The 16,355-nt window shown below is 43.5% G+C and overlaps 1 protein-coding gene across 2 annotated transcripts in view; it reads right to left on the bottom strand.

Annotated features, from left to right (window-relative positions):
• nrap (nebulin-related anchoring protein) overlaps window positions 1-16,355 on the bottom strand; it is a 119,492-nt gene that overhangs the window by 40,089 nt on the left and 63,048 nt on the right. For both annotated transcript variants that reach the window (XM_078564700.1, XM_078564701.1), the window contains 5 exons: window positions 14,027-14,131; window positions 10,402-10,509; window positions 9,154-9,465; window positions 7,713-7,817; window positions 744-842 (listed from right to left, as the gene is read on the bottom strand). In XM_078564700.1, the coding sequence (XP_078420826.1) occupies window positions 744-842; window positions 7,713-7,817; window positions 9,154-9,465; window positions 10,402-10,509; window positions 14,027-14,131 (729 nt within the window). The remainder of the gene's footprint in view (window positions 1-743; window positions 843-7,712; window positions 7,818-9,153; window positions 9,466-10,401; window positions 10,510-14,026; window positions 14,132-16,355) is intronic.

Here is a 16,355-nt window from a genome sequence, read left to right as displayed (position 1 = left end):
GTGTGAAAGAGCGCAGGCCCTGACTCAGCCTACTCCCTCCGCCTGTACAGGGAGCGCTCAGTGCTTCCAGGCACGCTTCACACGCCCAGCGCCATCATGGCAGCCCCATCATGGCAGCGCCCAGTCGATCGGCTGCGCGCCCGCCCGCACCCGCCCCCGCACAACCCCCTCCGACAGGGAGAAAATTCTCCCCATTAGGTGGGATTGTATTCTCTGTAATTTAGAAGGTTAAGGGGTGATTTGATTGAAGTTTTCAAAATGTTAAGGGAAATATATTAAATAGATAGAAACTATTTTAGATGGTTGGGGAGTCGAGGACCAGGGAACGAAGCCCAAAAATCTTAAGAGCCACACCTCTCAGGAGTAAAGTTGGGAATCACTTCGTTTAGGTAAACGTTTGAAACTCTTTTCTGCAAGTAGCAATTGATGCTAGGTCAATTGTGAATTTTAAATCCGAGATTGGTAGATTTTTGCTAACCAAAGGTATTAAGGAATGTGGAGAAAAGGTGGGTACATGGAGTTAGGCCACAGATCAGCCTCGATCTCACTGAATTGTAGAACATGCACAACGTGTTAAACGGCTAACTCCTGTTCCTATGTCCTATGGTTTGCATCATTTCCTTATGCTGATAGAATTGCCAATAGATACCACACTCACAAGTTACAACTTAATGTTTGTGAAAAAAGAAATAGGCAGTTAACATGTGAAACGTATAATATATTAATAACAGTAAAATACTTACATCCACTGCCTGGTTATAACTGATCTTGGCTTGTACCATTTCAGGAGAGTCTGTAACACTTGTAAATTTCAGGGCATATGGATGCTGACGATATTTTCTCTGTTAGGTCCGAATTTAAAATCAAGAATTAGTGTCTCTCTAAACATTAGCTGACACACACATCATTACTGAGTATATGCTGCTACTCAATAGATTTCTGAAAACAGTTTTCTGTATTTTAGTGTCAGCAATCACTAAGCTGGTAACACACTCGCCTCCGCAGCACAAGGTTCTGGGTTCAAGATTCACTGCAAGACGTGAGCACAAAAATCAAGGTTGATTCTGTACTGCAGTCGTGAGGGGGCACTGCACTTGCCGTCTTTCCAATGAGATGTTAAACCGAAGCCCCATCTGCCTGCTCAGGTGGATGTAGAAGGTCCCATGGCATTATTTCGATGAAGAGCAGGGGAGTTATCCTCGCTGTCCTGGCCAATGGTTATTCCTCAATCAACATCACAAAAATAGATTATCTGGTAATTATCGCCTTGCTGTTTGTGAGAATTTGCTGCGTGCAAATCGTCTGCCGCGTTTTCTACATTACAACAGTGTCTACGTTTGAAAAGCACTTCATTGGCTGTAAAGTTCTCTGAGACATCCTGTGGTCGTGAAAAATGGTTGTATAAATGTAAGTCTTTCCTTATTCTTTATATTGTTTGGCACTTTCTAGAATATATTATGGAGTTTTTTTTCACCAGTGCAAACTCAGTCAAAGTTGGGATATTGTCTCAATAATCCATGAAAAATTATTGCTAAAGTTAGATATGTACAAAAATGGATTCAGCAGCTCAGCATTTGAGAACTACTCTGGACCATTAACTGGAACTATTAGATTTAAGTTTTACGAGTATAAATATTGTTGATAATATAAGGAAAAAGGACTGCCTTTATCCAACTTCTTAACACATCTCTTTAAAACATCTCAAAGTGTTTGACCTACAATATTCGCTTTCATGTTTTGATGGTGGGTAAATAAGAGTAATTTTATGTTCAGTGAAGTGCCCAATCAGAAATCAGGTAAATGACCAGTTTAGCTGGTTCTAATTACATTGGTTGAGGAAGAAATGTTGATCAAAAGACATGGGGCTGGGTTTTACAGGACATTGCAATTTCTGACCCACCCTAGCCCAGCAGAACAATGGCTAGCCAGCTGCCATTATATACTTGGTTACAAATTAAGAGAGGTGAGATGGGACTTCCACCCTCAGAAACAAAGTCCTGCCGCAGCGAGCTGCCAGCCAATGTGGGGGAGCTGGTGGCATAGTGGTATTGTCACTGCACTAGTATCTCAGAGACCTAGGGTAATGCTCTAGCTCAACTCCCACTACAGCAGGTGGTGAAATTTGAATTCAGTAAAAAAAAACCTGGAATTAAAAGTCTGATGATGACCATGAAGCCATTGCCAATTGTCATAAAAACCCAGGAGCTGCTAGCCTCTTTTTTATTTGTTCATGGGCTGTAGGTGTTACTGGCTAGGCCAGCATTTATTGCCCATCTCTAATTTCTTTTTAATTCATTCACGGGATGTGGGCTTCGCTGGCTGGGCCAGCATTTACTGCCCATCCCTAGTTACCCTTGAAGAAGGTGGTGTTGAGCTGCCTTCTTAAACCGCTGCAGTCCATATGGTGTAGGTACACCCACTGTGCTGTTAGGAAATGCTGTTGTTTCATGTTTTGCTGGTATAACACTCCAGTCTTTACCCGGGATCATTGCAGGATTCCCTAAAGAGAGGTAAACGTGGGCAGGATAGGGCAGCAGGGAGGAGAGGGGGATGAGGTGGGCCAGGGTTGAAAGACCAGGGTAGAGGAGAACCCAGGGGTGTTTACACCTTTGAGGGGGCCCTCTGATTGGCCCATGAGGCCTGTTAAGGAGGGACTCCACCTCCACCACCCATCCACCCACCAATCACCACCGGCCTGGGCAGGGAAACCCGCTAGGCTGGCTGCCAGTTAAATCCCGCGGCTACAGGATGAGGCCCTTAAGTGGGAACTAATTGCCCACTTAATGGCCTCAGTTGGCCGACTGGTGGACAGGCCACCTGACACCCCCACACTGCTGGTGGAGGCAGGGCAGGCAGCTAGGTGGCAGGAAACCACCCACCGGATTTAATGTGCCTCCCCACCTTCAAATCTACCAGTGGGGGAGATATAAATCCAACGCTTGGAAAACGGCCTACTCTTTGCAAAGTGCCAACCTGTAGCTTAAGAATAGGTATGTGGGGCTTCAATTTAATGTTTCTTTCAAAGAACAGCAATTTTAACCATGCAGCACCATCTCAATAGTCCTTACGAGCAGCTTGAAGCCACATTTCTAAGTCAAAGTTGATAACTTTTTCAACTAGCAAGGCTGACAAAAAGGAATAAAGTTATATTAAATGGTTATTTTAACACATGTATGATAATTGTGGTGAGCAATAAGGTGAGCAAATGATACTCCTAGCGAATGGATTATGTTTTCATTTTAGCCACCCAGTTTCAGATTAGGAAAAGTGCAGCTATCCACTAATGCACGGTGCACTTTTCCCCCACTTCCCACACCAGGCGGTCTAATGGCCACTCTGGGTGAGATTTCATATGATGTGGAAAGCAGCATGGAAGGGAAGCTGAATCTCAAAGGCTTGGATTCTGTGTTGTAATGATGGCAAAACTATCAGCATTCGCCATCATTACTATGTGAAACTGAAACAAGTTTTGGCATCCGCACTTGTGAAGTTAAACGCAGACATCCAGAAGTCACTGTCAGTGATTTCCTGTTCCCTTACAGGATGCACTGCCTGAGTCTTCACAAGCTGAAATTTTAGAAATCACTTGAACTGATGTGAACTTCCACTTTTTACACTGTTAGTCTCATTGTAAACTCCTGCCTTGTTGAGTGAGATGCAACTGACTTTTAACAGCATACTAAGTTACAAGTATTACTGAAGGACCTCTCTGGCGCAGAGAAACTTACTTTATATTTGTGGAATGTCAAACTTCTCCCATTGTGATAAATAAAAAATCCAAAGATTTTTAAAATAATGATGTTTAAAAAAATGTTTGTTCATGATCTTTCAGCTCCTACCTTAATATGTAAATCTCAATCTTTATTTCACTCTCTGTAAAATGATTAAAAAGTGAATTATAATCAGTGTTTTTTAACTTCTGGTTGCTGTCTCTGAGAATTCTTTAATATGATTGGCTGCTTAGACTACTTGTGGGTTTCATTGTTGCTGGACGCCAGGGATCCCCTATAACTGGCGCTGGGAAATTAACACTGGGGAATGTGAAACCCACACCACAGAGATCGCTGGACCTTTGTGCTCAGCTTTCTTCAAGGTCAGCGGCAAACTGACCACAAAGTCCAGGCTACAATCTCTACAATTATTTACTGACTGGTGGGGCAGCGTTAAAAGGAGGCACTTATCACACCTAAACAAAAACAGAATTACCTGGAAAAACTCAGCAGGTCTGGCAGCATCGGTCGAGAAGAAAAGAGTCGACGTTTCGGGTCCACACGACCCTTCAACAGAACTGAAGTATAGTTAGGAGAGGGGTGAAATATAAGCTGGTTTAAGGTGGGGGGCGGGGGGAGAGAAGTTGAGGGTGGGGTGGTTGTGGGGACAAGCAAGCAGTGATAGGAGCAGATAATCAAAAGATGTCACAGACAAAAGGATCAAAGACGTGTTGAAGGTGGTGATATTATCTAAGAAAAGTGCTAATTAAGAATGGATGGCAGGACACTCAAGGTACAGCTCTAGTGGGGGTAGGGTGGAAAGACTAACAAAGTTTTAGTTGTAGATTTAAAAATAATGGAAATAGGTGGGAAAAGAAAAATCTATATAAATTATTGGAAAAAAGGGAGGGGGAGGAAACGGGGTGGGGATGGGGGGAGGGGGAGTTTAAGATCTAAAGTTGTTGAATTCAATATTCAGCCCGGAAGGCTGTAAAGTGCCTAGTCGGAAGATGAGGTGCTGTTCCTCCAGTTTGCGTTGGGCTTCACTGGAACAATGCAGCAAGCCAAGGACAGACATGTGGGCAAGAGAACAGGGTGGAGTGTTAAAATGGCAAGCGACAGGGAGGTTTGGGTCTTTCTTGCGGACAGACCGCAGGTGTTCTGCAAAGCGGTCGCCCAGTTTGCGTTTGGTCTCTCCAATGTAGAGGAGACCGCATTGGGAGCAACGAATGCAGTAGACTAAGTTAGGGGAAATGCAAGTGAAATGCTGCTTCACTTGAAAGGTGTGTTTGGGCCCTTGGACGGTGAGGAGAGAGTAAGTGAAGGGACAGGTGTTGCATCTTCTGCGTGGGCATGGGGAGGTGCCATAGGTGGGGGTTGAGGAGTAGGGGGTGATGGAGGAGTGGACCAGGGTGTACCGGAGGGAACGATCGCTACGGAATGCCGCCGGGGGGGTGAAGGGAAGATGTGTTTGGTGGTGGCATCATGCTGGAGTTGACGGAAATGGCGGAGGATGATCCTTTGAATGCGGAGGCTGGTGGGGTGATTAGTGAGGACAAGGGGGACCCTATCATATTTCTGGGAGGGAGGAGAAGGCATAAGGGTGGATGCGTGGGAGATGGGCCGGACACGGTTGAGGGCCCTGTCAACGACCGTGGGTGGAAAACCTCGGTTAAGGAAGAAGGAGGACATGTCAGAGGAACTGTTTTTGAAGGTAGCGTCATCAGAACAGATGCGACGGAGGCGAAGGAACTGAGAGAATGGGATGGAGTCTTTACAGGAAGCGGGGTGTGAGGAGCTGTAGTCGAGGTAGCTGTGGGAGTCGGTAGGCTTGTAATGGATATTGGTGGACAGTCTATCATCAGAAATTGAGTCAGAGAGGTCAAGGAAGGGAAGGGAAGTGTCAGAGACGGACCATGTGAAAATGATGGAGGGGTGGAGATTGTAAGCAAAATTAATAAATTTTCCAGGTCCCGACGAGAGCATGAAGCAGCACTGAAGTAATCATCGATGTACCGGAGAAAGAGTTGTGGGAGGGGGCCGGAGTAGGACTGGAACAAGGAATGTTCCACATACCCCATAAAGAGACAGGCATAGCTGGGGCCCATGCGGGTACCCATAGCCACACCTTTTATTTGGAGGAAGTGAGAGGAGTTAAAGGAGAAATTGTTCAGTGTGAGAACAAGTTCAGCCAGACGGAGGAGAGTAGTGGTGGATAGGGATTGTTCGGGCCTCTGTTCAAGGAAGAATCTAAGGGCCCTCAGACCATCCTGGTGGGGGATGGAGGTGTAGAGGGATTGGACATCCATGGTGAAGAGGAAGCGGTTGGGGCCAGGGAACTGGAAATTGTTGATGTGACGTAAGGTGTCAGAGGAATCACGGATGTAGGTGGGAAGGGACTAGACAAGGGGAGAGAGAAGGGAGTCAAGATAACGAGAAATGAGTTCCGTGGGGCAGGAACAGGCTGACACGATCGGTCTGCCAGGACAGTTCTGTTTGTGGATTTTGGGTAGGAGGTAGAAGCGGGCCGTCCGAGGTTGGGCGACTATGAGGTTGGAAGCTGTGGGAGGTAGATCTCCAGAGGAGATGAGGTCAGTGACAGTCCTGGAAACAATGGCTTGATGTTCCGTTGTGGGGTCATGGTCCAGGGAGAGGTAGGAGGAAGTGTCTGCGAGTTGACGCTCAGCCTCCGCGAGGTAGAGGTCAGTGCGCCAGACAACAACAGCACCACCCTTGTCAGCGGGTTTGATGACAATGTTGGGGTTGGACCTGAGAGAACGGAGTGCAGTAAGTTCAGAGAGAGACAGGTTAGAATGGGTGAGAGGAGCAGAGAAATTGAGACGGCTAATGTCACGCCGACAGTTCTCAATGAAAAGATCAAGAGAAGGTAAGAATCCAGAGGGAGGGGTCCAGGTGGAGGGAGAATATTGGAGGTGGGTAAAAGGATCCGTTGAACGGGGAGAGGACTCCTGCCCAAAGAAGTGAGCACGGAGACGAAGACGGCGGAAAAAGAGTTCAGCATCATGCCGAGCCCGAAATTCATTGAGATGAGGGCGTAAGGGTATGAAACTAAGACCTTTGCTGAGCACTGAACGTTCAGCATCGGAGAGGGGAAGGTCAGGGGGTATAGTGAATACACGGCTGGGGCTGGGATTGGAAGATGGGGTGGGGACGGAAGGACAAGCAGTGGTGGAGGGTCCCAGATGGGTGTTGGGGTCGATGAGTTGTTGGAGCTTGCGTTCCTTAGCACTTGAGAGAAAGAGAAAAAGTTTCTTGTTGAGGCGACGGATGAGACGAAGAATAAAATGAAACTGGGGGCATGCGCAGCTTTGAAAAAGGGTGTGGCGGTGCTGCTGGAGGGAGAGGTCGAGTGTGTTCATATGGCGGCGCATGACACTGAGTGTGGATCTCAGAATGCGACGGGAACAGCAGTCCGAGAAACGTTTTATGTCCCGGAGATACTTGTAATCCTGGGTGGGTTCGAAACAAGAGGAATGGAATTTCAGTTGAAATCCACGTGGGGTGAGTCGGAGACGGAGACAGTCACTGAGAAAGGAAATATGGCTCTGTAAGAGGGTTTTAGTAAACACCTTGTCAAACACCAGGAGAGAAATGGAAAGCAATGAAGGTGCACAAGGCAGAAGAGACAGACGGAAATCCTGACAGAGAACAGAGTAATACTTCTTCAAGGAAGGCATTTGTTGAAGAGAAGTGGCAGTCAATTAAACACAGAGATAAAAACAAAAAACTACTGTGGATGCTGGAAATCCAAAACAAAAACAGAATTACCTGGAAAAACTCAGCAGGTCTGGCAGCATCGGTGGAGAAGAAAAGAGTCAACGTTTCGGGTCCACATGACCCTTCAACAGAACTGAAGTATAGTTAGGAGAGGGGTGAAATATAAGCTGGTTTAAGGTGGGGGGGCAGGGGGAGAGAAGTTGAGGGTGGGATGGTTGTAGGGACAAGCAAGCAGTGATAGGAGCAGAGAATCAAAAGACCTACCTCACTGAACAGTTCTCCTGCCTTCTTAGCCTGTTCAGCATTTAGAGAACCACTGGTTAACCATCCCACACCACGCATCCAATTCAAGTCAGACTTGTACTGGTTCTGACAAATTTTGGAAAATTAAAGCATATTAATATTCTCTGACAGGGTCGCAAAACACAATATAAATACAGCAACTGCTGTGGGGGTCCAAGTACTGCCTCGAAGATGAGAAGAGTGACTCAGAATATGTCCTGCACATTCTTACACTCTTCTGTTAGTTCAGACTTGAACACTTTAGTTGCCATTTCTCCAAGTGATGATACTCTCAACAAAATGGTTGGCATGAGTACAAAATAGGATTTCCTGTTTTCTATTCATACCAATTTTATTGCTAAAATTATCTAAAAGAAGAATAATGCCCCTCTTGTACCCAACCACAGCCCCTCCCCCATCCCTTTAGTATTTTTGGCCAAGATTTATTTTCTGGCTTATTCTACTAGGACAAAAAGGTACAGGCATTTGTCTTAAGCTTTCAAAACAGGATCGCATCAAATATTGAATTAGCAGGCAACAATAAGAATGTCTGTCATTAAAAGGCAGCAGACTTTGGCTCCATCTATTTATTTTAACTTTATGAAGTAACTATTTTCCAGCATTCAATGATCCATGACTGTAGCTAATGAGTCATGGGCATGACTTTAGGCAAAAGCTTTAAGAAAACTCACTGCATAAATAATAATCAGCACTTCATAACCAGCTGTGCTCTTGAATTAGTTGTTTTTAATACTCTGGCAAAATTTGTATAATGCAATGACAAGAGTATGTTGCAAGGCAGGAAGCAGACTTTTATTTGGCTTAGAGCTCCTAGTTTTGATGACTTTAAAATGGAATAAAACAGAAAACTCTAAATAACCTGAAATACCATAATCTTATTTAATTGAAACCATGTTGTATCAGGGTAATCTTAATACTTTCAACATTTATGAGGCTTTAGAGCTTTGTGTATGTGGTAAGCTGAGGCAAACAAAGAGGTTACATATAATTAGGCCTCAAACAGGAGGGATAACTATTCTTCAGATAAATCAGAGTATAGGGAATATTGCTCTTAGTAATGATGTGCATACATCTCATGGGTTTTCACTGTGTACTATTTTGCTGATCTTCAATGTGTAGAACTATGGCTATGGGTGTTTTTTGTTCCTATTTTCTATCAGATCTGTTATATAAGTTAGTAACTAGTATAATATGTCAAGAATATGTTATTCAAATATGATGCAAGTCAAATATAATATAGGCGGCTTCACGCTGACATATTCTGAATATGTCATTGTAACCCAACAATATTCCGTGAAGTCAAAAACGAGATAGAATTTAAATGAAACTTATTTACACTATATAGAAATGTATTACTATAATCAAATAGGACAACAATTGGAATCAGAAACATGCTGCTTACATTACTTTGCAGTGCATACACTCTCTTAGCCCATTCAATTTTCATATCTCCAGGTAGGACAGTATATTGATGGAATCGCTTCTTGTAGTCCCTGTCAGTGGCCAGGCTCTGAGCTTGTTTTGCATGTACCAATTCCAGCATGTCCATTGTCAGATGGATCTTTGTTTTGTTTTCCTCAGATTTCTTTTTGTATTCAAGGTCACTCTGCAACTTGGAAGCTTGGATAGAGTGGGCAATCTGAGAGTCGCCCGCTACATCCTTCACCCCGATCAACTTGCCCTTTATCTTCTCATGCGCCTCCTTGTACTTGACCTGTCAAAACATTTTATAGAGAGGTTCTTTGGCTCTGTTATCTGCGTAGCATAGCATATGTACTAAAAAGGATAAAAGATATTATAAGCTGGGGAAAGTGTTTGCAAAGCAATCTGTAATGAAGTTAAAGTAAAATGTGAAGGAAGTGTGAATTCATAGAGTACTCTAGTTTTAGAGAAATCCTTACTATTGTTCATCTACTGACAGCTGAGATTTTTTTTACAGGCATAAAGATGACACTATCTATGCTGTGAAGCAATGTGACAAGGTTATTACTTGGAGGGAGAGCTTCTCTCAAGTATAAATAACTTAATAGAAATTCTCCCAGTTCTTTCTTATTGTTCTTCACCTACTGTCAGCTGAAAGTACGATCTTCCTAATCTTAAAAAGAAAGCTAGATTCATGTTTCAGGTGGCACCTTTTATCAAAACTTCGATCAACTCCGAGTTCTGCTCAACTATCCCAGTTCAAACCCAAACCTTTCAGATGCTGAATGACCAACCGTATTTCTGGGCTTCATGAGTTTTATTACACATTTTCAGCATTAACAGTTTTTATCTTCCCTATTTTCTTTGTCCTTGTCTAATTCTTATGAGAGACTTTGTTATGACATTATGCACAGAAAATATTTTTTTATATGACCTTTTTGTCAGGAATTGCTTCTCGTACAAAAGGCCCACAATCCTGTGAAACTTTGGGCACTTCGGTTGAAACAATCTCAAAATGCTCAACATGATTGCTTTGATTTTCCAATAGGTTTATTTGAACCCGGACGTTAAACCGTGTGCTTTAACTGACGATATAACAATGCTGATTAGAATATCTACATTCATAGAAGATTGAAGATATGTGGCACCAGTTGTTAATGTTTCTCCATTACCCTCATTATTTGGCCATTTTGATGTTGCACCAAAGTTCACAAAATGTATGACTTACATCACTTGCAAGATCTCGTTTCGCCTTTGCTTCCAAAATTGCTATAGTGTCCAGCCGCAGTTCAAAGCCTTTTTCTTTTTGAGCCTCCCAGTCACTCTTGTAGATTTTCTTAATAAAACACAAATCATAAAATAGCTTTAACTAAAAGTGTCCTTTATTAAAGTTCACGTAATTTGGGTATGGAAAAGAGGCAATAAGGCCTCCAGATTTGCACCAAAGTCGGGGTTGGGGGGGTTGGTGGGGGGGTGGTATTGCCATGGGAATTCTCCCAATCAGCCACTGTAACAATGTCTGTAGAGCCACGGTTACACCATTTCTCCTGAGTTTCCACAACTTTTCTGCTGGAGTTACTGTGGATGAGCAGAAGACACCTTGTGGCAATTCACTTCTAAGATGTGCTTGTGCCAACTTGTCTCCAAGTAAAAAACTTAACATTGACTTTAGTGCATGAACCAAGTTCCATGACAATTAATAATAAAAAATTGAAGATGCTGGAAAAGCCTAGCAGGTCTGGAAGCATGGGCAGAATTTTTGCCCTTGTCAGACGTGCTTGGTGGGGGCGGACGGGGGCGGTCTTAAAGCCGACTGCCGCCCGCGATCGAGGCTGGAAGACGATTTCATGCTGGCGGGCCAACTAAGGCCCACTCAGCGTGAAACATGAGCAGCACCGCTCAGCGCTGCCTGTGCGGGCAGGGGGAGGAGGGCGAGCAAGGCGTGTGCGAACTTTGCACTCGCACACGGGTCGCGCTTGAAAATCTCCCTGAGGCACAGAGCCTCAGGGAGATGAAGAATTTTCAACAAAAATAATAAAGAAATGAAAAATGTAATAAAACTTGTCCCCTCATGTCGCTCAGTCACATGTTATTAATTAAATTTTAATTTTTTAGTTTTATTTTTATTTGCTTTAGGAAGCCTCATCCCACCCATGGATGAGGTTTCCTAAAGAGGGCAAAGGCCGCTTGGCAAAAAATTCAAGTTAATTACCTTGTTAATGGCTTTAACAGGCCTTTTAATTGTTGGTGGACTGGCTGCCGACTCCGGCATGCGTCCACCGACTGGAATATCGTGCGAGTCCACGTTGACGTCGGGACGCTCACCCGACATCAACGCATATCATTTTACACTCAAGCGGGTCGGGCACATGCCCGCCCAACGAGCTAAAAATTTTGCCCCATGTGTGGAGAGAGAAACAGAACTAACACTTCGAGTCGGTATGGCCCTTCAGAGCCCTTCTTTTTCCAAAGATGCTGCCAGACCTGCTGAGTTTTTCCAGTATTTCCTGTTTTTATTTCAGATTTCCAGTGTCCGCAGTGTTTTGCTTTTGTCCGTGATAATTAAATTGGCCAGTTCTGGGCCAAAGCCATATTTTCCTTATAGTTTTGTTTCTGCTTATGCAGATAGGAAATCGCAAGTACACTCCATTACTCTTGGTACCAGATTCTGAACCGCATCGAGTCAGGAATTAGAAAAAAATGGCCACTGAGAGGCAAAGGCCAAGGTCCCATCTCTATTTCTGTTTCTGGCTATTTTCAGTGGTGAGGGAAAGAGGACAGGTCAGGAACCCCACAGGCAGCTGTTTAGTAGTTGCCGGCACCATTCTTGGTGGGCATTTCAGAACTTCTGCAATTTTCAGTGAAGCAGCTGCATTTTGGAAGCCTTTCTAAATCATACCTGCAGAATGGAGGCATGAACCATGGATTGGAGGTGGGAAGAGTATAAAGGTGAGCAAAGATAGTGTTGACTCCTTTACTGTTCACCATGAAATGCTGTAGCCTGCATTACATCTGTGTTTACTAGAGTGAAGACATTGGAAGAAACTAAGTGGACATTAAATAATGTGGTTGCTATGTTGTTACTTCTGACAACTGGAAATCTGTAAAGTGAAAGAACAGCATTGTAAAAGTGGATAAGTCTTCAGATGCATTTTCACTAGATTATTCACTGGATAAAATGCTATTCTGCATTGTACAATATTGAAAGATTAGCTGAGATCCAGAGCTAATTGTTTAAATCCCCACATTACTGTCATTCATTCTTCACACCTCAGCCATCTTTTTGGCTGTTTGAAAGTTTTGACAGATGTATGAGCTTTTGGCAGCCTTTAAAGGCACTAATGAATTCTGTACTGAAGAGTTTATTTACACAACTGTCCTGGGGAATGTGTTTGATAGCTTGGCTGCCTTCCAAAGCATTAATGGATTCTATATTGTAGAGTGTGTTTACATAGCTATGCTAGGAAAAATGAGTTTGTTTATCTTGATAGATTTATGAGCTTCTGAAGAGGATAATGGTTTTCCAGGTGCCTATTAAAATCATGTTCATTTATTCTGACCAATTTATGAATTTTTAAATTATTTCCAAATAGACCTTGAGAGTTCTGTTTATAAAGTCAATATTGGGTTAGTGGAGTGAGGGGCTGAGGGGTTGAAGGGTGTGAGGTGTAAGGGAGATTAAAGGAGGTTGAAGGTGAGGGGAGTTTATGCTGATCCAAAGAACTGGGCTTATGTCACTGGGGATGAAGATGGGCGTTTTAAGCTGGCTACTTTGATATCAGCCCATCTCTGTCTCTGCTTCAGGCCTGCCACCTACTCCAGCCCATCACACCCTCCAGGAGATGACAATCCCACCTTCCAGCACTGCTGGGATGGAGGTTAGATCACAACATAGGGAAAATTCGTGACTCCCAATTTCCACTTTCATGATGAACATTGGGCCCTTGGACTTTGTCTTATTTATCTTTGCGAGGAGTTCTAACTTACTTTCTCCAGTTCTCTGATCTCCCTGTGCCATGTACCATCCATGTCTAAATTTATTCTTTTGTCTAAGGTTCGGTGTTCTAGTAATGCTTTATTTATGCACTAAAACTAATTTATATGTAGTTCTTATAATTATACCCGCCAATTTAAAAGAAATTCCTTCTGTAAATATCTCTGTGCTTGCCTCCCAATATTAAAACTCTTTTTGATTCCCCACTCATGGTCTTCCTGTTTGTCTTCCCATCATTCTATCTCTTTTCACAGAGATATTCTTGTCAGTGTTTTCTCCATTTATCATCTGTACATTTTTTGCTTCAAGCATACTGTTCCTTTGATAGTTCAAATTACAGAATGAAATATCTACATAGTAGTTTATGATGAGCCTCTGTGTCATGTAAATTTGTCTTTTTAAGTCATGTATAGTAGTTTATAGACCTAAAGTAGGAACCAGAAGTCATGAATTAAAATCCCACAATGGCTTGTTGTGGGCTCACACCAGATTATTGTAAACATTCAGCTGGTTAGCAAGTTAAGTGCAAGGAAGGGAGCCTGTTATGTCCATTATTGACTCCAGCCCTGAGCCACATGAATGACTCTTTATGGCTTGCAAAGTAGTTTAGCAAACCACTGCAAGTAACACCGCCACCTTGTAAGAGAAACTAAGAATGGGGACAACATGTGGCTTTAATAAGTCACCCATATCCCAGGAACAAATAATAAGAACACATTAAACTTTCTTTTACAGAATACAATTACTTATTCTCCTCCCTTGCACATGGGTCAATTGCAACACCCAACTAAAGTAACACATTGCAAAAACTGAACCTGTGCCTTATAATCTCAACATTGTAACTAACTGGTTTACTTACATCACTTAGATACTCAGCATTTGCCTTGGCTTGTCTGAACAATGGCTCATCTTTGCTGATGCTGTACTCATGAAGGCTCTGTTCACCCATTGCTTTGTACGTTAGCTGCATAATGGAAGAATAACAAAGAATAGATTTTGTCACAAATAAAATGGCATATATCCTTTTTAATTTTAACATATTGATTTTCTTATTGACTAAGATGTGGTACATGTATATTTTTTGATTTTAAAAATGCATGTCTCAATGCCAGTAATACATATAATTATCCAGACTTTGTCAGTAAACCAACGTAAAACTGTGAAAAATAAAAAGATTTAATAGCATTTCAATAATTATTCTTCTAAAGTTGTAACAGTTGCAAAATCAAACATGTGAAAGCTCTTTTTAATCAGTACAACTTATAAAAGAAGCACATTTTATTAAGTTATCACATTTAATTACTTTTTGTGTAGTAGAACGTCACAGCTCTGTTATACCTAAATAAATTAGAAATGCTTCAGTTATAATTATTATGTAGTACCTATTATAATAATATTCTCTAGGATTTTTAACTTTATATTTCAAAATGTTTCAAAAAGTTTGCAAAATTAAAAGTTAGCAGCTTCTAGATGCTTTCTTTTTAACTAAAGTTTCCAAACCACCATGAGTCCCTGGAATAATAATTTCTAAAATGACACAGCACCTACTGAGAGCCCATTGTACCTGTTGAGTTGTTGGATGCCATCACCTTTAGTAGTGCCACCAGCAGCAGCTAGGTGGTACTGAAGTTATAATTCCATTATGTTGTTTCCTTTACTTTGTGTATCAGTGATGACTAAATTCTCTTGTAATTTAGTAAAGGCAAATTTTCCAAAAATTATAGGAATATAAAATGCAAGATGTCTGCAGTAATCTGTTTTCTAAATACCTTTGTATATTTTGTTTCATGATAGTCAGCATTGTATTGTAATATTTTAACATCATAGGAACATAGTTGCAGGAGTAGATCAGTTAGACCCTCGAGCCTGTTCTGCCATTCAATGAGATCATGACTAATCTTCCACCTAACTTCATAGACCTGCCTTTTCCCTACCCCCTTTAATACCTTTATCCAACAAAAATCTTAGATTGAAAATTAAGAAGTGATCTAGTATCAATTGCTGGTTGCAGAAGAGAGTTCCAAACTGTTACCGCCCTATGGGCAGAATTTTGTCCTTGGTATGCAGGGTCAGTGGGGGTGGGCAGGGGCGGTCAGGAACCCAACTACTGCCCGTGATCAGCTCCGCACCGCGATTTTATGCAGGCAGGCCAATTAAGGCCCGCCCAGTGTAAGATGCGGCTGTGGAATGAGCGCAAAGGGACAGGAGCAGGTGCTCAATGGTGGCCCAGCGGCCGATTCAAATGCGGCCTCGGCAGCCCCTGGAAGGCCACAACTGAAGGATGTGGAAATCGTGATGGACAGCGTTGCAGGGGGACTAGGGCAGGCAGGAAGGCAGGTCTGCAGAGCAGTCGGCCGCCACATTTCTCAGGTGAGTGCCTCGCTGCCCTTCTGGAGGTGGCAGCGCGGAGAGAAACCCTTGTTTCCAGGTGTGCCTCACCACATCGTGCCTGCTGACCCTGGATGCCACCAGGCCTTTTTGGTGAGGTGGGGGGGCCTCATCCTCCCGTCCCTGGCATCCAGGATCAGCAGGCACGATGAGGTGAGGCACACGTGGGTGCAGTGCAGGAAGCACTTCAATGATCTGCTGCAATCAGGAAGGATGAGTACCGAGTTGGCATGGGTCACTTTACAGAACAGTTAAGAGCTGCCCATCCCCCCCTTGGACCTCAGAGGTCCTAGAGTGTGAGTGGCAAATGTCAATGAGGCAGCATCTGGCCAAGGGGGTGAGCCCTGGCAGCTTGGACTGAGTGTCTTGAGGCTCCAGAGTCACGAATTGGCTGAGCCCTGCAAGGTGTTCCTCAGGTGGGATTGGCCAGGCTGTAATGGCAATACAGGTACAGGACGGACTAATCAAAGTTTCTGTATCCTTTCAGGAGAAAACATCCCATAACAATGCAGAGGGGTCGCAGGCTGGCGAGGGATGGCCACATCTACTCATCCTCACTCGATACGAGCTGGAGGTCCTGGAGTTGGAGAGGCGCCATGCGCCTAGGTCAGCCGGTCACAGTGAGGTTGGGGTCCCACAGGGAGGTAAGATCGCAGTGCACTGGAGGTGAGAATGTCTGTAATTGCAACCATTCCACTGTAGTCTCTATATTGATGTGAGCCTCGAACCTGGAATCCCCATTGATAATGGAAAGATGAGGGCAGCCTGATGCACCCTGATCTCTGTCTCATGAGGCTGCC

The sequence above is a fragment of the Cetorhinus maximus genome, chromosome 20 (genome assembly GCF_964194155.1).
Source record: "Cetorhinus maximus chromosome 20, sCetMax3.hap1.1, whole genome shotgun sequence".
NCBI lineage: Eukaryota > Metazoa > Chordata > Chondrichthyes > Lamniformes > Cetorhinidae > Cetorhinus > Cetorhinus maximus.
The sequence above is the reverse complement of the archived record's forward strand: the minus strand, read 5'-3'. Positions and strand labels throughout refer to the sequence as shown.